Genomic DNA, 24550 nt, shown 5'->3' with positions numbered 1-24550 from the left:
GGGGGGGGGGTGTCAAATGGCAGACAAGTGGTGTGTATGTATCCTCGGGGTGAGGACGGGAATACAGATAAAGTTCCTCCCACAGCTGGAGTGGAGTGGATCTGTTCACGAGTCTGTCATGGGGAGGTGTGTGCTGCACACTGCCTGGCTGTGTGTGATAAAGAAACAGAGTACACAGTGGCAAGATGCATACAGGCATTAAAATGGGTATCGGCATATGTGCACAGAAACATTCCTGCTTTCACTCTTACACGCAGTCTTTCACACTTGCAACCTCATGCACATTCTTCTGCTGATTTGCCACTCGGCACGCAACCAGACACGAGGTGCAAGCTGCAACATTAAAAAGCTATTAAGCTATCATTAGTGGCACTTTGGCTGCCCAGTGTAAAGCCTTGGGCTCTGACAACAACAGCAATCTACTGTTTTAGCATCTGAATGTACTGTAATGAACCCACTGTGTTCCAGAGATTAGCTACAGCCCATATGCCAGAGATAAGTCGGGTCCCTTCCCTGCACTGCCACCACACAGGGAGAGCCAAGAGCAAGGAGGGGTGATAGTAAACAAGTAGTACAAGTCTCAACAGCACACAAGTGATTTATATTCGGGGTTTGGTAAAAGCTCTACATTTCATGATAAACAACTGGTGGAAAAAATGCACCATCAGGCTTATTTGTTAGAGCGAGGGGGTGTACTACAGAGGAGGAGTTTGCAGTGATAATTAATCTCCCAGCATCTGCTGCTGGTCTTTGATTTATTTGAGGTAGATAATATAGCTTTTTTTATGGTGTTTGTAAGTTTATCTTTTATATCCACAATAGCCTTAGGTCACCTTCACACACACAGTAAATTTTTCTCAAGATACTTCACTGTGCATAAAGAATTGTGTTAACCGATTAATTGTTGCCAAGCTAATGATAATAGCAGAATGTGATTCTAGTCATTAAATACGAAGATTTAAGCTGCTGTTTGCGACTGCAGTCCCTTTGTTCATACTTTAGTAATCTGTGTGATGTTATATGACAAATTTTATAAATCTGATTTCATGTGGTCATGCAGCAGGCTTTTTCTGAACAGAGAGAAAGCATACTGTTCTCAAAGGAAAACACAATTAATGGACTTTAGAGATGATTGTCATGTTTTATTGCCCTAATGTTGTGAAAAGACTAAGGAGGGACTTAAATTTGGATTTGGTTTGGGACTCTCATAACGGCTAAAGGCTACATTGCCCTCTACCAGCTTTACAGACCCAAATCTCCGCCCACACTGTCAGGTGTTCAGTTACATTGGAGTTTACATAGGAAGAACAATGTATGGAATAAAAAAGACCAAATCTCTGGTTCTGTTGCATCAAATTTAAGAATTATTTTTTTTAAACTGTCCATCAGGGGTCTACCTGTGTTAAAGCAGCGCAATACTAAATTGGTGAAATATTCTTTTAGGATCTCTCATTTGCACTGTATTTGGTAGGTAAGCTGAACGGTGTCAAGCAGTTGCTGCGCTGAGTTAAAAAATGTATCGGTCTTCATATCATAATTAAATTTGTGATTTAATACGCTATTGATGCAAAAAGTAAAAATGTTTTAATTAAGAATACAATGGGCTCTGACACTAAAAATAACAGAAATTCTGCGATTAAAGTAATCATTTGACAGCCTAAATTTAGAAGTAATTACTGAAAGATATTTTTCACAAAATGGTGGACTGATCTTGCAGTTCTCTGCCTATTAATAACACTTGAGGCAGAAATTATGTGTATAACGCAATTTAACTTGAATGGTGCACGAAAGATCTATTCATGCTCCTAAATTGAGAACCACATTAAGTGCATCATCACGTTATTTGGCTAATTCAAGAAGCAAAGCAGCCCTCAAAACATATCAGAAAAGCACAATGCCTAAAGCAGAAACTGTGCTTCATGTTTGATGTTTCTCTGAGGCTGAAATGCACTCGAAGTATCTGATGCTTCCCAGATGCTGTGACAGGTATCAGAAGAAGTTAGTTTGATGACCATTACTCATGCTAGAATTAGACTTGGTAAGCAGCTGACACTAATGTTAGCAGGGCTGCTGGTGGGTGGATACAGTTCTATGGTTTGGGATTGCAATGCCTGCATACTTGAACATGCACACCACACATACACACACATGCAAAACACACACACACACACAAATGCACAACACACACACGCACACAAACACATGCACTACTGGTGGACAATTAGGCTGTGTTTATAGATAAAGCTAGAGTGTATTGTAGGCTGACTGCCAGTAGTTCATAGAGAGCATGCGAGCAGGTGACATTCAAACACAACACAGACTGAAACAACAGACAGCCACGTCCTCATACAGATGGGTAAAATGCATTTTTCAAGTAAATTATGATATTTTCAATAATATGATTCATGAAATAATGCTGCAAGCCTTCGGTTCCTTTCTACACCTGCACTTTCCATTTTGGTCTGTGTGTATTTGTGTAGAGTGTGTGCATGTACACAATCTGTTCTTGTATGTGTGTGAGGATGTACTGGACAGAACATCGAGTCCTACTATTTTTACACCCCTGTTGAAACTAACTGTACTCATCTCCAGCAGTTAGGTGGTGACTCATGGCGGCTTTGAAGTGACATGTTGACATGAAAAAGGTTGAAATAATCACTGAACCCAACTGAACAGAACATTTATTAAGTTTCCTACTCATGTTCATTTAAAATGCTGTGTAATTTAATTATGAATACTCTGCAAGTTTTGATATTTAGATTGACAGCAATGGAGTTGCTAGTACTGCCAAGCCCACTGTGACTCAACACTTTGTTCTGCAGCACTTTTACTTCGTTGTTTTGGTTTTCAGTATAACTGGGTCATAATGGTAATCTAACATACAAAATGCTAACATGTTACCATGCTCAACGTAGAGTTGAAATGTAGTTGAGGTTGACAAAGTACAGGATAGAGTAACGAAAGGTGAGAAAAGTCTAAAAATGTAGAGTTGAGCCAGGCAAGGTGAGTTTGTATGTGATACTCTGTGCAGAAAATAAAACTTTTTAAATTTTGGTGATAACATGTTCATTTCTCTAGCACCAGCCTCAGGCCAAACTTTACATTCTTTGCCCAGTTAGGGGTAACAATATAAGAAAATAAAGTTGTATGATTCTCATCTGTCTTGTGTATTGGTTTTCTGATGTGTAATAACCATTACACCCACACAAGTTTGCTGGTGTGGCTATTATTGCAGGAGTTGTTGTAAGTGGATCAAAGTGGAAACATGCTTATCTTGAACAGAATGATGTTCTCCAATATACATGTTACTCTAACGTTAATATAATAAAAAATATCATATAAAAAGCATGTATATTCCTGATATTTACAGTACAATATGTCAAGAAATGTATTTAGCGGTTAACACACAAACACACACACGCACAGGTACAAACATACGCTACAGTATTCCTTTCTTTGAAATGAAAAGAGGCATTTCCAGCATGCAGTATTCATTCTCTTATTGTGTGAAGCACAGACAGCTGCCTCCATCTGCTGTTCCAATGTAAACTGTGGAGATGAGAGGGAAGAAGTAGGGGAAGAAGAGTGAATTAGGGCACATAAATAATACCATCTATGAAGACGTTGTGATACACTTCCCCCACCTACACCCATCTCTAATTCCTCTCCCTCCATCTCCATACATCCCCGCAGGATAGCGCCACTATGCAGTTCTGTGCCAACAAGCTGGATAAGAAGGACTTCTTTGGCAAGTCAGATCCTTTCATGGTCTTCTACAGAAGCAACGAGGACGGAACGTGAGTGCTTAATGTAGTTTTTGTTTTGTTTTGAATGAAGCAGCAGGTTTTTGAGGAAGCAGACTTTGTGGGACACACATAATCCACTGGGATGTAGAGGTGGAGTAATTTCTATTAAAAGCACCAAAGTTGCTGCATCTTGTGCTAGTAAAGATTTCCATTGTCCATGGTAAAAGAGTACACTGTTGTAAAAGGTTACACTAACAATAAAAAAGTCAACAACAAAAGCAAATAGAACATCACACACACACACACACACACACACACACACAAATACATATATATATATATATATATATATATATGTATATATATATATACATACATACATACATACATACATACATACAGTATATACATATACATATGTATAGAGAGGCTTCATCAAGTGCTTTGTTTGAAACTAGAATCTATACAGTGTGAGAGGAGAGCTGCTGCAGTGGTTACTGAGGCATACACAAGAGGGAAGCGACCTGTTCACAGCGCAACCAAAACTCCCATGATTACGCCTTACATAAATGACTCCAGGAGAGCAAATAGGCAAGGCAGGCAATTAATGTGAAAAGCATAAAAGCTGCAGAAAAGAAAAACATTATCTGCATTTTCCAACAACAGGAAAAACAGGAAAAACACTGTCAGTTTCTGAGGGAATTCACATAAGGGATGCATAACACTCTCCCATCTCCTCACGCTTTCCCAGAGTGCTGTTCAGCCTCCCAAGGGGCTCTCCAGTTGCGTCAGCGTCAGCCCAATCTAGCTAGGAATGCTTTAGCAAGTGCTTTGTTAGTCGTCTTGCAGCTTTTCTCAGTATTTTTTTTCATACATAACAGGATGGGAAATGGATCCCCACAGAGGTGCTAGAAGAATCTTCTTGATGCCAGAGTGGGGTACAAATTAGAGTGTTGTGTGGATAAAGGACTCACAAGGTTTTAAAAGGCTTGAGGCACTTATTGGAGCACAAGTAATCCAAGGCTTTGGGTATGTGGCTCTGCTCTGCAAAACATTTCAGATATCAGAGAAACCCATTTGCATATCATTGTCACACTTGTGGTCAAGGGAAAAATTTTTAAAACCACAGTGAAATATTAAATTGTTCTCTGTGATCTAAAACACAATACAGCTGGGATACAGGCCAGGCTGCAAACAAAGCTGGATACAGCCCTGTTTAAAGCATCTCTCCTGTCACTGTAGGATTTGACATCGTCTCTCCTGTTGCCTCCATCTCTTCAGTTGCGTGGTCGCACGCTCCTCCCTTCATCTGCATATTTATCTCTCTCGTTCCCAGTTTGTATAATTTACAAATAATAATCAATTTTCTTTCTCTGCCTCTTTTGTTTAATGTCCTCCTGCTCTTCTAGGTTTACTATCTGCCATAAAACAGAGGTGGTGAAAAACACATTAAATCCAGTGTGGCAGCCTTTCACCATCCCAGTACGAGCGCTCTGCAACGGAGACTACGACAGGTACAATGCAACCCCCCCTGTTGTTCGCACTTTCTGATCCCCACAGCTGCTATTTATCCTTTCACTGCTGCACTTGACTCCATACAGCCCCTCTCTTTCCACCCCATCACACACACACATACATACTCTGAATAGTCAATGTTGGCTCCATTGACATCCTCTGCCTTCATTGATTTCTTTTGGCTCAATCTATTGACTGCCTTAATGGCTCTGACTCACAAACAGTGTACTGATGACAGCCATTACTACAACCTGAGTGTCATTGCGTTTAACCAGCAGAAATCAATAGCAGTTCAGCATGCTGCAGTGTTAAGCCTCTAATTTTTTCCTACTGTCACATTATTTAAAAAAAGCTGTGTGCTTAGGACATCCCTCAGTATTGATCTTTGCTAGAGCAGCACAGGTCTGGCACAATAAGCTTCTTCTAATCTCTTCTGAACTCCTTGTGGTGATCCTGTTATCAACACGTCTGTCTTCAGAGAAAATCCCTGAGCGATATAAATGTATAAATTTATCTTAAATTTAGATACAATGGTTGTCTAATCATACCTTAACAACCGTAACCAGGCAGACTTTCTGTATATGTTAAAGCCATGTCCATGGGGCTGTAGTCCCAAATATGAGGATTTGATGATTTTGTCACACATTATAGTCAAATCAATGTCTGGACTGGTTTTCTGAAAAAACAAGACATCTGAAGATGTCACCTTGATCTGTGGGAAATTATAACACTCATTTTCAGAGCAGAGCGATGTGTGGCTGTGCACAGGGCCAGCAATGTATTACGCCACCTTGTGATTCACTCAGTTGAGCTGTGGCTGCGGCGCAATACAATGCGCTCCATAGGTGCGCTTGTGTGTAGGAATACGGTAATTCAGCGGTTGAAAAAATGTAGTGCCAAAGGAAAGTGCTGCTTTGAAGATAAACCGCTGAAAATATTTTAAATTAAGTTTCAGTTGAAATTGGATTGTTTCAGTGGGCATTCTTTAAAAAAGTGTCTAAAACATATTTTTTCTGCTGGGCCTGTGCACAGCCACACATCGCTCTGCTGGTGTGCCGGTGCTCGGTCCTCTCCTCTCCCCGTAACTGGCAGCGGGCTGATCTGAACCTACTGCACGAAAAACACTGACTATGCATGACTACCTCATAAAACCCCAGGTCAAATAACCCAAATTATCCCTTTAAGATACTAGGACTAACTATCACTTACGATATGAGAATTAATACTGCTGGTTTATTTCAGTTTCTACCTGAGTAAGTGCTAAAGATGCTAAATTTCTGCCTGGGACCTGCTCACCTTAGCCTCAGTCTTTTAGCATATGTATCTGTCAAGTGCAAGACAGCTTTTTCATCTTACAATGGCTCAGCTGGGAACATTAAAAAGTCAGCCAGAGACATTAGCATTTTCAACCAACTCATAAAGGTATTTCATTATTTATTATCAGTTGATGCAACCAAAAACAAAACAATATTTAAAAAATGATACGATAAATAGTAAATCAATGTGTGAATGCATAATTAAAAAAATATTTTGACTACTAATTTGATTTGTTTATTACGCTTTGTTTTTGCCCTCTGGCCATATAAACACAGGAGTATATGCTTAATATCTAAAATAATAACAGGTTGCTCTTCTCAGCGGGCCCGTGATTAATGTAGACATGTTGTGTCAGAGTGGATGGGAATGAATTTTTCTCCCAGTTTATCTGCCTGCCTCTAATTTAAAAGACAGTGCTGGAAAAACAGGACAAATCATGAAGGAGCTGTGAGGGAAGATGAAAAAGGAGTGACAGACAGATTTCTTTTGTTGGAGAAAATATTTCATGTGACATACTGTATCATTTTCTGTCTCTCCTTTTTTTGTTCTCTCTCTCTCTCTCAAAGACGTCTATCCTGTGTTGTTTGTGTGGACTCAAAGTAGTAAGAATGAAGAGTACCTGGTGTGTGTGTGTGTGTGTATGTGTGTGTGTGTGTGTGTGTGTGTGTGTGTGTGTGTGTTGAGAAAACTGAGATCGATCCCAAACAGACAGACAGACAGATAGACGGATAGGGATGGAGCTACTGATGGGGTTGCCTCGAGAAGTGTTTTGATACTTGGGAAATATGAGGTGAAACTGTGTGACCCAGACGATCACACATGAGCCCAAGAAGGGGTCACTACCCTGTCAGAGCCAATCATACACAAGGGACTGAGCTGGGCATCAAAGGCATTCCCAAAATGAGCCTGTGCCATGCAAAAATGCGCACACACAAAGCAAGAGCGAGAGAGTGGGGGGGGGGAGTATAATGAAATGTGACAAGCCACAAGCTGAAACAGCCTAAAATGCTGCAAGACTTGAAATATCACCAAGACAGCGCTATAAACAGGTTATATACTGGTGCGTGGGTGAGGAGTAAACTTTGTGTGTCAGTGTTTGCTTGTTTTTTGTGTCCATATTTCTATGAGGTGGGAGTGGGAAGGTCCGTCTGTCTTGTTAATTATATAGTTCTTCCCACTAATAAATTATTTTTTTCAAACCTCTGTGATGGTAAATTATCATCATGCAACAAACACAGCTCTTAGGGCTGTCAATGCTTTTGATCTATATAATTACTGTTTACATCCATCAAGGGAATTAAAGCTTCCAGTGATTTTGAAAGTGCTAATGTAGTGCCCATAAAAAAATTAGCTGAATCATTTCACACTAATTTCCATTACATGTATTAAAAGTTTATAATGAAACAGGGAACACTTTCAGTTTGTTGATTAAAAGAAGTGCTCAACCACTATTGCCTTGATTAGAGTCTGTAACAACTGGTAAACCACAAGGAAAAAGATTCAATAGTATGAGTCAAGCACCTGTCACAAGGTTACAAAAAAAAAGAAAATCAATGTCTTTCCTTTCAAAATAGGGAGTCAGAGGTGCAGGCAAACAAAAAGATCAGTCAAAGCTGAGGTCAAAGGGAACTAGCAAAGAACAGTAAACCAGGAATACTGAAGGAAGGGGAAAACAATGAGACACAAGTAAACCAATCAGGGTGGAGCAGACAATCAAAGTGGTGGGAAATACACAATGGCAGGAAGTGGAGATCTGAAACAAGAGAAGAGGTAAGTGAAACAAAAATAAGACGGGAAATACTGCAATAATGAAAAAATAAAGAAAACATGACCTAGGAAACTGGGCTGGTCATGACAGAGTCTGCCAGTGCGGGCTGACCTGAACTCAATGACTGAACACAGCATTAGATAGAGACCACTATGAGAGATGATTGTTTTCTTTAGCCCTTTTGCTGCACTGTGGGACCCAAAGAGCTCTTGTCAAGGGCTGACTCCAAACGTCCGCCCTCCAGACGTGCAGGCTGAGCCCTCAAAGACTCCTGTCATACGTCTTGTGACATGCTCACCATGATCACATCAAGTCTGTGGGTGCTGAACACCAAAGTAAAAAATGCACTATGAGACATGACTTAAGACTTTGATTGTTTCCATGGTGCTTTCTTGAAATGTCAGACCCTTTAAGTAGTTTTCTGAACAGTTCTTAATGTTATGGATATTGGTTTATATACATCGTATCAGGGATATGATTGGTATGTGTGGTAAAATTTTCCCTTTACATGTGATGTCTAACGCTGCTAATGTTCATATTATATTCACATTAAACCCTCAACTGAGGATCCTCATGAAAACCAACCGGTGCCTGTCTTACTTTGCAGGTTGTAACAAACAAACCCAAATTATTCAGCAAAGTCTCCCTGGAAGTCAACATGAGGGACTTTGTAGATTTAGAGTGCATGACACTTGCAGGGGAAGCGGGAAAGTCTGGACATTTGGGTTCAGCCCAGAACTCACTGGAGGCAATCGACCAAACTTCAGTTTCTATCCAAATTTGACCAAATTTCCAGAAAATCATGCACATTTTCCATCGAGATAAGTTATTCTCCAATCCAGTGCCATTAAACAATTGCAGAAGAAGAGGGTGCAACAAGATTACATAACTGAAAGACCTTCAGTCATATCTCAAACGGTGGAAAACATGAGTAAAAAAACAGCATTTATGTTTGTTTCGTGTGTTAATTTGAGGATATTACAGTCTCCTCATCATTCCACACAGATGTGATCTTTTTGTCTGTTTTAGTCTCTCCAGTTGAGCAGAAACGTCAGTGGATATTTAAGTCACATATACTTCATCATTTATTCGGTCAGTCTGTTTCCATTTCACTTGGTTGCATTTTGTTTTTATTGATATGATACGACGTTTCCACCTCAGCCAAGCGTAAAAACTTTGTGATGTTACGACTTCCAAATTTCTAGTGTTTCCTTTCAGAATTTGCATTCAGTTTTGTTTATTTGCAAATTGAAAATGCGCATAACATGGATGGATAATCTAATAGAGCTGTTTGGTCTCCTTACTTTACGTCTTGCTTCATATGAGCTCCAAGAAACAGTGAATTCTCTAGATTCTTTGTCTCAAACTGTCAGGTCTCAGTTTTTGAAATGGGACGTGTGCAGGACGATGACCTTGAATGGTAACGGTGGAGTCACACAAGGTGCAGCGTTAGGGTTAGGGTAGGAAACATCCCCATATTTATTGCTGGTGTATCCACATGGAAGGGTGGTGCTAGTTGCTCCAACTACACGTTATCTGTGTTGGCACTAACTCTCTCATTTCAAGGTGTTGAGGCTCTGTCTGTTGAGAGTACTATGTTGCACAAGTATTTCAGTGGATGAGCTACTGTTGATTTATTTTACTGTAATGAGATTTTTAAGTTTAAGTTTGGACATGTTTTTTTCCCTTTTGATGCACCAAAGGGGAAAAAGAAGAAACTTTAGCTACTTGAACAAAGGGCACTAAAGACTCGGCTTTTCTCCCATCAGACATCTCTTAAAGTAACAAAGGAACACGCAATGTGTCTGCTAAAAGAGATGATGCATACTTTCCACCGATTGCATGACATTTCTCTCTTGAACCAGACAAATAAGGACTGCTATGTAGGCAGTTGAACAATAGTGCTGCACTCTAGTCCTCCTGCTTGAACAAAGTGCCATTTACTTTGATAGGTTTTAAATGTGAGATCAATTTAAAACTTGATTTTGTTCTTTTTTTAAATACTTACATCACAGTGCACTTCACTTGCCGACAGTCTGCCCTGTCCATTTATACACTCACAGACCTTCTCTAAGGCCAGTGTGGTGTTGCATATTAATTTTTGTGTGTGGTGTAAAGAACTGTTCACAAACACTGGCACATGTGTCCAAACCTATATATATATATATATACAGTATATATATATATATATATCTTGTTTGTTGAAATCTTTAACTCACTTCTTCTATTTAGGGATGAGTCCTCAGAATCAAATTGCACAGCTATCATGCAGAATTGCCCGTTTCACACAGCACTTGGTTTGTTTTCTAAAACATGTGCTTTTCACAACTGTAACATCTACTACAATGTGCAGCAGCTGCACTGTAAAAAAGACTAACACTGGACTCTGCAATTCACCATAAAATCGGTCAAAAGAGCTGCTTGTGGGAAACAATACTTCCCAGATCTGATTCATCTCCAAAGGCTATCTGTTTTAGTCAGACCTGTTGTTAAACACCACCACCTTCCAACTTTGTTGGCTGGTGTCAGGGTGGCCCTTTGATTAGGCAGACTGTCCTTCAAGTGACAGGATCCAGTTGAATCCCTGGTGACAGCAGACTACATTTTGGCAAAGCAGAGGAAAGTAAAAGGGAAAGACAAAGTAGGGAAAGTAATAGGAGAGGAGGCGACAAGCAGCGAGGAGAAATGAAGGAGAAGAGAATAACAGATAACAGGCAGCAGAGCTAAGCACACTTGCAGTGTAACAGAAGGAAAAAAAACATAAATCCAATACGTCAAAGGCCCTGTTCCAGATGAGTAAGTAAAGGAGAAGAGTGAATGTGAAGCTAGAGGAGTGGAGAATGGAAGGTGCTTCCAAGTTGTTGTGTTCTGCTCAACATTTGACGTGTGGGCAAATTTAAAATACTTTCAATCTTTAATCCGTCACAGCTCCTATATATTGTGTTTTCCTCTCTGTAGGTGGCACCTCTGTAATGGTGTAAAGGTGTAATGTGTAAGATTGTGCTATTTGCTCCATATCCATAGGGGGCAGCATTTCACCTCTTCGCCCCTGTCCAGTTAATCATATTGTTGTTTTCCCCATGTTCCTTATTATTTATAATTTATATGTGCATTTATTGTTGATAATTAAAATTGTTGATAGCAGAGAAACAAATTATGAGTACTTGTAATACAAACAGTATGTTTTTATTTACCTATAAAAATATGAAGGGGAGACTGCATGATAAGGGAGAATGAGGTTTATTGCCAGGTAGGTTTTTACTTACAAGATATTTGGCTTTGTGTTTGGTGCAGTATACAATAAACATATGAACAGGAAATAACAATAAAAAGGTAAAATACTGCAACAGTCAAAAAGATAAAAATACATAGATACACATATTGAAAAAATAAAACAATGAAAAAAAACTATGTACAAAAGTGTTGACAAAGCTCATGCTGAGCAGGATGTGCAAAAGATCACAGTATAGAAAATATCTGTTATGTGCGGGATAATGCTCCAACGTGTTACTGTAATGTGGTTGTTGATGGTTGATGAGGCCAGACGCAGAAGAAAAGGCAGGTGCTGGTCCATCACTGTCTGATACAGACAAACGTGATAAGAAAATTAGTTTAGATCATACAAGTTCTTCATATTCAAGCATGTTAGATCTGTTGTGTGTGTATAATAAATAGTAAGGATAGATTTGAATATGCTAAAATAAATACAGTATTAGGCAGCGGATCCTGAACCTGCTGTTTCTGGATCAAAGAGTCTCTTTATCTTACTTGTAAAAAAAAGTTATTGACACATCTATCTGGACAACAGCCGCAGGAACAGGTTAAGTTCTACTAAATCGCTGTTGAAGTGTTTGTTGGTACGGTTTGTTCTTTTGCAGTGATGGTACTTTTTGCTACAGACCAACGTAGCAATGTTAGTCTAAAAGAAAAGTTATGAGCTCGGCATCCAACCGCATCTCGTGTTTTCTTTGCCGTTGAACCTGGTTTCTTGTTGGAGCGGTCCTTCGGGATGGAGATAAAAATCGCTTCCTAGGCACTTCAGCCAAATCTGCGTTTCTGTGATGTTAGTTGGGAGGTTTTTTTGTCGGGAGCTGTAGTGTAACTTCAAGCTCTGGAGGAAGCTCTTATTCTTTGTGGGACTGAGAGCAGACTGTACGCTACACTGACTCACACAGCATCTAGTGTAATAAAGTGGTATTACAACAAGGCCCGGGATGCAGCTAACTGGTTAGCAGGCTCATTTCAGTAGATATCTCTGAAATACAGTAGAGGAAGGTCTTGGTCATGACATCATCACTGTGGCTCTTTCACATACTATTGATAGTGTTGTTGTTTTTTTGAACATTTTAAACTAAAATTATGGCCAGATCTTACGCATTACACCTTTAAGGTATATATTTTAATGGTGATAATTCATTAAAAACATCACAAGAACCAATTCTCCTCATTAACATGGTAGCCTTACTCAAACACAGTTTATTTTGGTGCCTGGCAAAAGATCACAGCCAGATCTGTGTAATTGGAGCTGAAGGATTGTTCAGTGTCAAATGCAGTCTCCTTTTTCCCCTAAATTATATGCGCCTCCATTACTGAAGATGAGTCATGTTCATTAAAGGTGCCTCTGAATAGTAGCTGAAGATATCTGTGGCAGATTAGTTTTGGAGTGTATATTGTTCTGAGAGTTCAAGGAGGGAAAGGACGGCTGAATCTTCTCTCTGACTTTTCCTCCTTTTATTCTGCTATCTCTTTCTCCATCTGTCTTAACTCCACCCATTCCCTTTATTTTGCCATGCTGGATGAGACGCATCATGTTTCTACCACCTAGGTGACAGGCACATTTTCTCTCGCTCACAGCCTTGAAGATAACCTCAAAAGAACAAACTGTCACCAAGGAACGACAGGGGCCAGGTGGCAGCGAGGAAGTTGGGCTTATTTCAGGCATCTTTCAATTCCTCAGTGACAGAAAAGAGTCTCTGATGTGCCGCTTGCTTTTATTTTCTTTGGATCTGGGCTGGTGTCAGTTCTTGTGTAAGACGAAGTGGGGGAGAGAGGGGAGACATGGGGGTGAGATCAATGTGACTCAGGAATGAAAGTGCCAAAAACTTTCTTTTTTTTCTCTCTCTCTCTTCACTCTGCAGGGACGTTGTTTCTGCTGCATTTGTGTAAAATGTCGTCAGTGTGTCTTTTTTTTTCTGATGTTTCTTTTAAATGTTGGAAGTTAACATGTGCTGCAGTTTTCAAGCGGGAGGGAGTACTTTATGCAAGTTGACTTTTTCTCTTGCACAATGCAACTTTGTTGTATCCCACGTTTAAAACAAAGTGACATCAATTTTAATAGATTTTGGGGTTCCCTTAGCACTATTTCAAAACACGTATTTTCTGCTTTTAAGTGAAATAATATCAATAGATTTTTTTTGTTGTGATTTTGATTTTGATTAAGATACAGTCTCATCCAGTCAGCCAGTCATTAATACAGGAAAACGTGATACTTTTTCCCTGTAGGGCTCATGTGATGAGCCTTGTCTCTTTAGCTGGGAAAACTCCAACGCTTTAGCAGCTGACATGAAACAGCAGTACACACCTGTTGTTTCTGTCTCCTGTCCTTGTTAATTACAAAAGCCTGAGTGACGCTAATGAAGTTGTTGCTGAGAAGTTATTTTTTCTGCACAGTGAAGACACTATAGCTCCTGTTCAGACATTCCCAAAATCATCTGACAGTTACGTGTTGGCGATGTGGTTCAAAAGGTACAGGTGTCATTTTTTCCCAAAAGTAATCCTTTCTTTTAAGACACTCTACATGTACCGTTTTTGCAGATACTGTGTTAATCAATTTTGCAGAATGTTTAAAAAGCACCCTGAGGAGTTTTCCATTTCTTCTAATTTAAAAGTTAGATCACTGAAATACTGCAGTGATTAAGTTAGGTCGTGGTAAACACAGCAAACATTGAAAACTGAAGGAAGATTGTTTGCCAAGCATGCTCCTTTAAAATTTAACCCGACTGTGGTTGGTGTGTTTTATTTCCAGAACAATCAAGGTGGAGGTGTATGACTGGGATAGGGATGGCAGGTGAGTGTGACTGCCAAAGCGTGGCACCACTGATATTGAGGAATACAGTTGAGGAATGGTTAAGATACAATTTGAAATGCAATTCAAGAGCTACATTTAACTCAAAAGTAACTTGAGTTAAAGGCAAAACTTTTTCATAAACATTCACCCAAAAAAAAGGCATGATTTCCTGTCACGAATTTCAATCTTGTCCTGTTATTTACACCTGATATTTTATGTACTCACTGGTGTTTCTCCGCCTTTATTCCTTATGGCAGCCATGACTTCATTGGGGATTTTACGACCAGCTACCGAGAGCTAGCTCGAGGGCAGAGCCAGTTCAATGTATACGAGGTGAGTAATTCCAACGTTTTCCCAGTTGAAAACCGTGTCTGTTGGCTCCTGAGATCTGGATGTCTTGGATCCCATTTCTGACACAAGTGACATTTCTATCTCTGACATCACTGTTGCACTGTTTCCCATTACTCTAGCAAATTCCTGTCCATATGTACCTCCGGCCCCTGCAGCAAATAAATGCATTTGTCCAACAGTTACAAAATAAGTTTTTCCATACATTCCTAATTCAGTTTTTAAAAGGGCATTCGTATAGCGCAGTGTCAGGAATGCCTCGACCACCTTCCCCCGAGCAGCTATTTCTTCTTCCTCGTTTTTCTTTTCAAAATCCAAGATTTATTTTGCTTCTGCAATCACCTGGATGCTGCCACACATAGAAATGGAGCTATTAGCAGCAGCGTGAAACAGGATTAATAGCAGAACAATCCAGGGATTTAGAACGATCATAGCTATTTCTCAATACTTCTCATGGGATAGCTTACTGTGTCTCTTAATAGCATACAATACGGCTCTGTATGCAAATTACAAACACAACTCCTTTAAATGTCTCACCCTAGATTCCAAGGTTGACTGGCAAGGTTTGAAAATTTATTTATTATTTATCGAAATCACTATTTAATTTGTCCAGAAGAATTTATTTTGTAAATCTATGAGGGAATGTAACAGAGTGCTCTGGTCACAACTGAAAATAAATCCAGTTGAAAGTCAAAATATTAGCAAAAAGGAGGACATGTCAATACTTTCATGCCCCTGTGGTTTGGTGGCCTTCAGCTGAAAGACAAATACCTGTCTTTTGGATGTCAGCTCCATTATATGCTACTCTTGATTCCTCTCTACCTCCCAGTGAGACTGAAAGGCCCTTTAGTTTTTGCATCAGCAGATTGTTCAGTGTGTCAGACAAATTGCCATCCCTCCATGTTAAATTAGGGGCTGTCACTTTCATGCCCAGCAGCCATAGAGAATCAAGGTAATGAGCTGAGACGTCTTTGGTCTCCAAATTGACATTTCTCTCTTGTTCTGGAGCCGATACAATACCGGGGAAGTAAATATAAGTCGTGCACCTTAAGCCTGCCTCACCCATCGATTCTTTGTAGCCTGAGATTCATGTTTGAATTTCCAAACTTCTTCAGTTTAATACAGTGATTGAAGAAAGTTTCCATATTATGTGTTTATAAATCTTACATGAGCTACACTTTCCCATAATACCCATCTGTTCCTTCGTGAGCACACATCCTTTTTCAATTTCTTTTCTTGATATTTTTTTTCCCATTAATTGCATACAAACCCACAAACCCACAAATTACATACATCTGCTTGATGGCATGTACTTCTCATACCGCCCACATACACCCCTTTCATTACATTTGTTGCACCCAGTTGGAAAGGAATTATATAAAGTACAGGGTTTGCATGTGTGTAAAAAGCAGTGAGATAAGTCAAGGAAATTCAGTTTTAACACATGTAAAAATACATCGTTACCAGCCAAATCCTGCAAGCAAAACAGTACAGGGAGTCCTACAATTATGGGCTACAAATGTAATATTTGGTTGGAAAGGTTCGGCGGTTGTATATAAAGCATAAAATGAACTGTAAACATATGCCTAAAACCAAAGCATTAAAGATATTTTGCACTGATTCTAGATTACATGTGCCCCTTGTTTATGTTTTAGGTTATTAATACCAAGAAGAAAATGAAGAAAAAGAAATATGTCAACTCCGGAACAGTGAGTATGGCTCCAGCAGCTAATCAGGACTGGCACTGTGCCTCTTCTCTGCTCCACACCTAGTTCCCTTCTGATAAATGATTCCTTCTTTAATTATCATGCAAGTCTTGGCTCCTTGGAAGAAGATGCCAATCTGTACTTTGTTCTGAAAGGAAAAGAAACAGATTTCCTCATTAATTCACATATCACACACCACTTAATTATACAGTTTGGTAAAAAACAAAAAAGAAGCTTTGTTGATTTAGTAGTTTTCAGATTCAGCTACAAGACAAGATTGTATTTATTAGTGGTTGCTGTGTGTATATGCACTACCTGTGCACGCACTGTTGTATACTACACTATACGGTACTGTAAGTGGTGATGGAAGCTGTATACTTTGGGTTTTGAGAGGAATTGTACAGAGATGTAGTTAGTAAAGAAAACTGGAAGCAGTAAAGTATGTAAGTGGGACAAAATGAAGGATGAAGGTGCTGCAGAACTTGAAGGACATAAGATCTGAGAGATCATAGTGGGCGACACCGAAAACCAATTGAGACACATATTTTCACACAACTTACCCAGCAGTGTGGGCATGTGCAAGTAATGCATACAAATGTGTCTTATCCTCTCTTCAAATTTGTCCTCTGGCGATGTGAATGAATCGATCATCAGAAAGCAGCTGCCTCACATCTTTTTACAGAGAGAGGCGTCAAGTGCTGAACCCAGTGGAGATGTGAAGTTTTTTCGGGGGATTTGAGAGGAAAACAACAGGGCCACTGTGTTTAATCAAATCTCTCCTTGTCTTTAATTTCAGGTGACCCTGCTCTCGTTCTCAGTGGAGTCAGAGTTCACATTCTTAGATTACATCAAAGGAGGGTGAGTGGAAATGACTGTCGGCATACTTAAAGAAACCATTAATGGCCTCTTTACTTCCCTATATGACGCAATCCTGTTCAAACTAAATGTTGTGGTGAAACAGCTTGATGAGGTCAGATCAGTTAAGGGGAGAAATTATGTGCGGTTGAACAGGGCAAAATGGCAGGAATGCTTGAATAAAATAATGTGCGATAGTTTTATTAGTTTGATTTTATGTTCATGTCTACCTGTGCAGGATGAGGTCATCATTTAAAATACTACTTTAAAAGTACAGTGAGTTTATTACAACATTCCTGCTGCATCTGGAAACAATAGTGATGAGAGCTGGAAAAACTCAATCAATTTTGAAGTTAAGTTGCAGGCCATAAAACCAAAACAACGAGCTGAAAAACACTAAAACGTTAGGTGTTAATTGTCCATGTGTTTGTCATTACATGCGAACACTTTCACCTAACACCTAGCAATTTCAGCAACAACAAAAATATTGCAGTACAAAAGCACAAAAGCAATGGTGGTCAGAAGTACTGAAAATAACTGAAGTTGTAAAAAAGGAAATCATTCTTTAAAGGATTAATGACACATGCAAAACTATGATAGAAAGTCATCAATATGTTGGTGGTTAAAACTTGTATTAAAATGCATATATTTCTATCCTGTTATCTTCAATGTAATGGCACCACAAGAACAGTGCTCCGTTGCAGCGTTGTTAAACTGATGTAAAAGTTCATAGTAGAAGCCGTCTGTAGCATTAAAACGCCAAATATATTTTAAATGAGCGGGCTAAAACTGAACTGTCTTCAAAGAGGGAATCAGCCTTCTGACCTCGGTTTAGTTTAAGAGCGGGAGGTTGACATGTGAATATCAAGTATTTCTCAGGTGTGCCTTTCAGGCAAAGTTGGGTGGTGCTTTGACGTCCCCTGTCCCATCACAGCAGGTAGGCTGTCAGGGGTTTTCTGGGCTGTAGCAGGGCTGACAGGTGTGACAGGTTTCATTGAAAGTTCCTGGCTTTGGCTGATCTATGATATAATAACTTTAAGGTTTACTGCTGCCACTTCAGAAATATCCTCCTCATCAGCCTGCCCCCTAACATTAGTCCGGTACTTGCTGAATGACACATCAGAGAGCTGGTTCTTGCAAATGTGGAGGATGGATGAAAGTTAAAGAAGTCTGTCACATAAACTGTCTAAGCTGTTTGCTGCGTGAAAAAGGTGAAACGCCACATGTAAAAAATCATTTCTATGCTAGTTGTTAAAGCACTTTTCTGTAATATTTGGTATTACAGCTTTCATCATGATGAAAAGTGATCTCTGGCAGCTTTCATACAACCACTATAATCTATAAGAGGACAATGATAATTTGGCAGTTCAAATTGCTCAAAAGCATTTCACCTTAGTCTGCATTGAGGTAAAAATGAAAAGTAGTCAGGCAGACAGTCAGAGTGTTGATTTTTCTCACTCTCAGTCTGCAGCACTGGGACAGTTCGGGAGCGAGGACTTAGAGGACAAGATATGCTTGAAACATAATGATAGGGGCCATCTCTCTACAATGATTATGGTTCAGTGCCCTTATATCTGGTTAATAATTTGACCATTACCTTTTGCCACCCTATTTGAATTAGGCTGAAGTGGTGTTATAAAAGGGAAAAGCTAAAATAGGAAAAAGTTGAGAATATTCTGTTCGGCCCAAAGAAATTTTAGTGAAATTGCTGAAAAAGTTGGTTTTGCCGACAAAAGAAGTATAATAACTGCTGTGCTAGAAAGTAGGAAAAACCATGCCAAACAAAGACTGCCTCAATTTACAAGGGTTTAAAAGAGTGAGTCTGACAAATATCTCTCAGCTTTTTCTAGTACTGATCCACACAAAGTGTGGGTGGGGAATCCACACCTAAAAACCAAATTCTCGGCAAAAAATAATCGTGGAGAAATATAACAAAAAATCATTTTTTCGTCATTTCCTGATGCAGTACATGTACAGTTTTCAAACCTGCCTCCCCATACAGAGATAGTTATACATTCCAGACTCTTCATGAATTAATAAAATCAGGTTTAATTAATGCAAAGGTTAGCAAGTTCATGCTGTGGCATATTCTCCGTCCCCACCCAAAACTGAAAGGTTAATGTGAATCTTTAACTCATTCATTTTATTTATCACTCTTCAGTCTTCCTCTCTGGTGGTTCTCATAGATAACGAAAGGCTGTCATTTGGCCCCTGAAGGCCTCGTCTCATTGTCGTAAATTAGCAAAATTAGCAAGAAGAGGGGAGTGCTTCATCAGCAGGGAAAATTGGATTATGATTTGCTCTTAAGTGCTCCATCAGACTAATTGCTCGTTACCAAGCTCAGGCTTTTCAGCACCTCCTGCTACTCCTCCTCATGGAGGTGAAAGTCGGATAAACCAGCAAGTGTAATGACTTCAATGTTATTTAACAACTGAGCAACTGCACTTTGTGCCTTAATGCAGATGAAGACAAGCAGGCAATGATATTAAATATTGAATTCTTTGTATATCATCATAAGAAATAATTGCCATTTTTAGTGTGTGATGTTGCTCAATTTTAAGGATCATCTTGTCATATTTTGTTACAGACACTGTGTGTGTTTGTGTGTGTGTGTGTGTGTGTGTGTGTGTGTGTGTGTATGTGACTACGTGTGAGACCGCTGGAATTTAATGAGGCCTGGCATGTTGTTATGGGTGGTTGTTCTCTGTCATTGATGTTTTTCCATGTCCTCCTCTCCATCCCCCTTCTAGGACTCAGATCAATTTCACTGTGGCCATCGATTTCACAGCATCTAATGGTGAGTGATACTAACGGCAAAGTGTGTGTGTGTGTGTGTATGGAGGGGTGCAAGAACGGATTGTAGTGCTCTTTGACTGTGGCATGTCCGATTTCAGAATCAATCACACAGAAACACACACACAAGCAGATAGTGTGGTACACACATTGTCACCTATAAACAATAGCCTTTCCTGGAAAGCTGTGCCTCCTAAATGCTCTGTCAATACACTCTAAACCAGAAAGGCACTCCGAGAGTGCAGACCTCTGCCAAGGCTAATTTCAAACTACACCAGACTTCAAAGAAACTAACTCAAATTCATAGTAAATGATCTGGATCTGTCCCGAAGATAAATGGCGTCCTCCCTGACCTATGCCCCATCCCTCCATCAAGTTAGGTGCAAATCGGTTCAGTACTTTTTGAATACTTCTGCTGAACAACAAACAAACACACATGGGTGAAAACATAACCTCCTTGGTGGAGGTAATCAGTTTTATATTTTTGGGGGTGTTCCTGTTTGATTGACATGCTGGGTCTGGAGTGATTGACAAGCTGTTTGGACAAGGTAGGCCGCAGGATCAGTCACCGGAGGAGAGCTTGAGTCGTGTGCGCATTGTGTTAAATTACTGTTATTTTCTCGGTATTTGTAGGAAGATGACACATTTCCTACTGACAGTTTTGCTGTGAGTTATTTAGTTTAAAGGTGATTTGTAGGTGATTTGTAACCTTATTCTGATTGGTTGATTTATAGCTGTGTACCAATTGGTTGATTTATTATTTATTAAATTCATTTATTATTAGGTGAGAATGCTATTTTTATATTTTTCATGCAAATGTTCCTTTAGCTTTCTTTTAGTACTGTATTAGGGTTTTTGTTTTGAAACAATTCAACTTTTTCAACCAACTCATGGAGCTAATGTCAGCCTGCAATATCGATGGTCGCTGGCAAACCTGCTTTTGTCTACCTCTGTGTGAAATGACAAATCCATTGTTTGAAAAATTACTATTAATATTAAGTAGTAAATCTGACACCATTATGACAAACTATATGAAATGTACTATAATGGAAGGTTTGACAGATGTAGTGCCAACTGGGTGGGGTTTAGCAAACAGTCAATTTCTCCATTCTGTTTGGAGATTTTGGTGTCGGTCAAAGTGATATACCATTTGCTGTTACACTCTGGACTCCAGATAAGATCACTTGTATTGCATCTTGTGAGAACACGGCCGGACCAGGCAAACAGCAGGGTTTCTGCTATCAGGTAACAGGTACAGGTAATCAAATGCTGAGCACATGTCACATTTTCTGAAACACATCCACAATCTCACATATGGGCAGTTGATATTGTGTAATAACCCTGATCATGTGTTATTACATGTGTTACAGATATCAATGAGCTTTCTATGCTCCACTTAATTTGTCATTTCGAGGCGCTCATTTCTCACAGTAACCTTCCTCCCACTGTTTTGTTGCTGTTGTGTTACAAACCACTGAATTAAATGTTATGATTCATCATGTCTGAGGACTGAACATGACAGTTCCGCCTGACAGGAATCATGTTAATTGTGATCAGCGGCTGCAGCAAATAAGAAATTCTTGTTGGATGTCATGTCATTGCAGAGAATGTGCACATTGACATTGTCAAAGTCTTTGTCGTTGTACCTCCTGCACCATAATGACCTGATGATTGATCGATCGGTCAACAGGTAACCCCTCTCAGTCCACTTCGCTACACTACATGAACCCATACCAGCTGAACGCCTACGCCATGGCCCTGAAGGCTGTCGGGGAAATCATTCAGGACTACGACAGTGACAAGATGTTCCCCGCTCTGGGCTTTGGGGCCAAACTGCCCCCTGATGGACGGGTGTCACATGAATTCCCCCTGGTGAAGTCAACCTCACCCCATTTCAACTTTGATTAATCTGTTTAGTGGATTTTTATTGAGGCTACTTTATGATTTTTATTTCCGACTACCAAAATCACACCACTGGAATTTCTTACTAATTTAATGTGCTCATTCTAATTAATGGATTTTGTGCATGACCTGGTAATATGAAACAAGTAAATGATGTCTGATTAAACCAGTGTACTTTGATTAAGATCTTGCTGCTTCTTTGGTTGATAAATGTTTTGACCCAGACCATGAAATTGATTTTCCCTCTGCACTGTTTTTCTCCTCTCTAGAATGGAAACATGGAAAATCCATACTGCAATGGTATAGAAGGCATCTTAGAGGCGTACCACCAAAGTCTGAAGACAGTGCAGCTCTACGGGCCAACTAACTTCGCTCCTGTGGTGAACCATGTGGCCAGGTGAGAGAGCAATGCAATGCTGTATGGGGTCTAATTTTTTGCTCCCATTAAAGTGGCAAAGCAATTAGAATATAAAAGCAGATTTTTTTTTTTTTTTTTTTATTACTGATCTGTATAATTTATTTTCACCTTTGCTTTCTTCCACATAAACCAAGAATCCACTTCAATTTGTCAAGTTTATCAATATCAAACACATAATAATAAAACATTTCGAGTCTTCGCTGCTTTTATAACTTTTGGATTCCTTATTTATGATCCTCTCGTCTGCTTATTTTCATTTCATCCCTGTGGCTTTTCCTCATGTCATAACTTTTTCTGCTTGTGGTTCTTTCATTATGATTTATACAGTATATTATTTCTGTTAAACACCAAAAACACAATGATAAAAACAGTGAACCAGTGAACCAACAAAATCCTCACAAATTTATTCTCGGAAGTGTTTATATACAGGAAAAATCAGCAAAGACCTGCAGACAATGATACAAATTGATCAACAATTCAGAAAGAATCAGTTTTTGTTTACATACGGAATGCATTTATCACTGATCTTCTATAAGATTAAAGTTATCAAGGATAAAGAACCAGATACATCTTTTACTGCTGGCCTTATTTGGCTTTGATTTCTTGTGCCACTGCTTTTCTGACCCGGTACACGGACAATATCTTTCCTGCCAGACACAATAAACAGGATGTGACATGCTTGAATATGAATTTAGATCAGCTGACAGCCATCAGCAGAGTGGCAGATTTAGCTGATGGAACAAATGACAAATGGGCCTATGGCCATTAACATATACTGACATATCACTCGCAGTTAACAACACAGGAAAGTATACAAACTGTGACATGATCTGAGTGGATTCTTGTGCCCTACGACGCCCGCCCCCACCACTCACTGTCAGTGCTTCCCTCACCGTCTCATTTGTTGAGCCGCAGCCAAACAATTCTCCATCTGATTACACCAGTGCTCTACTGTAATTAAAAATGTCACAGTGATAAAATGGAGTCACACTTTTCAAATTACGGCAGGGAGTCCTCGCTGTGAGAACACACAACCATCATTAGTATTTAGCATCTGAATAGGTCAAGTCAAGTGGGAAGAGATTTCAACAAAAGGTGTTAATCTGTGAATCAAACAGTGTAAACCAGCTTTGTTTTAAACTTGATTGTTTGGGCCGATCAATCATGAGGCATTTTAATGAGTTTTATCTGAAGTACAGCAGTGACAAAGAACATTTGTATTTAATTTTCATGTTGTAAGAGCGCATGATAAGGCATGTATCCCCGCGGATTTATTTTCTACATCAATGTTTAGATTTTAGATTTGTTTTTGTATTAAAGAGATGAAAAAGCACCTTTTTATTTCATGTCTGTATGCGTGTGTTTGTGCATGTAGGTATGCAGCAGCAGTGCAGGACGGCTCTCAGTACTTTGTGCTCCTCATCATCACAGACGGTGTCATATCCGACATGGCCCAGACCAAAGAGGCCATTGTAAATGTAAGAATGGGAAAGGGGGGGAGGCAATGTGCTTTGCTGCAGTTATATAAGGCCAGATGTGTCCAGTTGGAAGGAAATACCATTGAAGTGAACGGTGCTTTGAAAAGAAGGTTTGAAGCAACAGTGTGATGTTTTGGGGTAAGCTCATTTGCTTTTTTTTGCCAAGGTTTTGGATGAGAAGATTGATTTTGCTCTATATTTAGGATAAATATAAAACTAGCCTAGCATAAACACTGAGAAGAGTTGTTTTCTTGGTTCTGTCCAGAGGAAGCAAAATCTCTGCTGGTTCCATGGCAACCTTAATGTGACGAGAAGATTTAGAAAGTTCCTGCTCCCAACCAAGAAACAGTCCATCAGATAATCGCACTTTAAACCACAGTCTATCATTTTTACCCTTCAGTTTTTGTACACATTAAACAAATGAGATATAACTAGTCAGAGGTGGAAACAAAATACATTTACTCACGTTACTGTATTGAATACTTTTTTTGTGTATTTTGTATTTTTTAAGTACAATTTAAAATCGGTATTTTGTATTTTACTTGAGTACGTTTTTACTCAAGTATTGTACTTAGTTACTTTATAAATCCTATCCGTTACTGAGTAAAAATAACAATTCAACCTACAGGGGAAAAAT

At 39.4% G+C, this 24550-nt stretch overlaps 1 protein-coding gene across 1 annotated transcript in view; it reads left to right on the top strand.

Annotated features, from left to right (window-relative positions):
* Nucleotides 1–24550, top strand: part of cpne5b (copine Vb) — a 118773-nt gene that overhangs the window by 82632 nt on the left and 11591 nt on the right. The window contains exons 8-17 of the mRNA XM_087178605.1: nt 3694–3797; nt 5156–5260; nt 14372–14413; nt 14671–14746; nt 16417–16470; nt 17264–17325; nt 20073–20119; nt 21806–21987; nt 22287–22414; nt 23811–23913. Of these exons, the coding sequence (XP_087034731.1) occupies nt 3694–3797; nt 5156–5260; nt 14372–14413; nt 14671–14746; nt 16417–16470; nt 17264–17325; nt 20073–20119; nt 21806–21987; nt 22287–22414; nt 23811–23913 (903 nt within the window). The remainder of the gene's footprint in view (nt 1–3693; nt 3798–5155; nt 5261–14371; nt 14414–14670; nt 14747–16416; nt 16471–17263; nt 17326–20072; nt 20120–21805; nt 21988–22286; nt 22415–23810; nt 23914–24550) is intronic.

Source organism: Seriola lalandi, unplaced genomic scaffold, assembly GCF_002814215.2.
Source record: "Seriola lalandi dorsalis isolate HSWRI2012SDOR001 ecotype SW California unplaced genomic scaffold, Sedor1 jcf7180002054692, whole genome shotgun sequence".
In the NCBI taxonomy this organism is placed as follows: Eukaryota; Metazoa; Chordata; class Actinopteri; order Carangiformes; family Carangidae; genus Seriola; species Seriola lalandi.
This window is presented reverse-complemented; position numbering and strand designations above follow the sequence as displayed.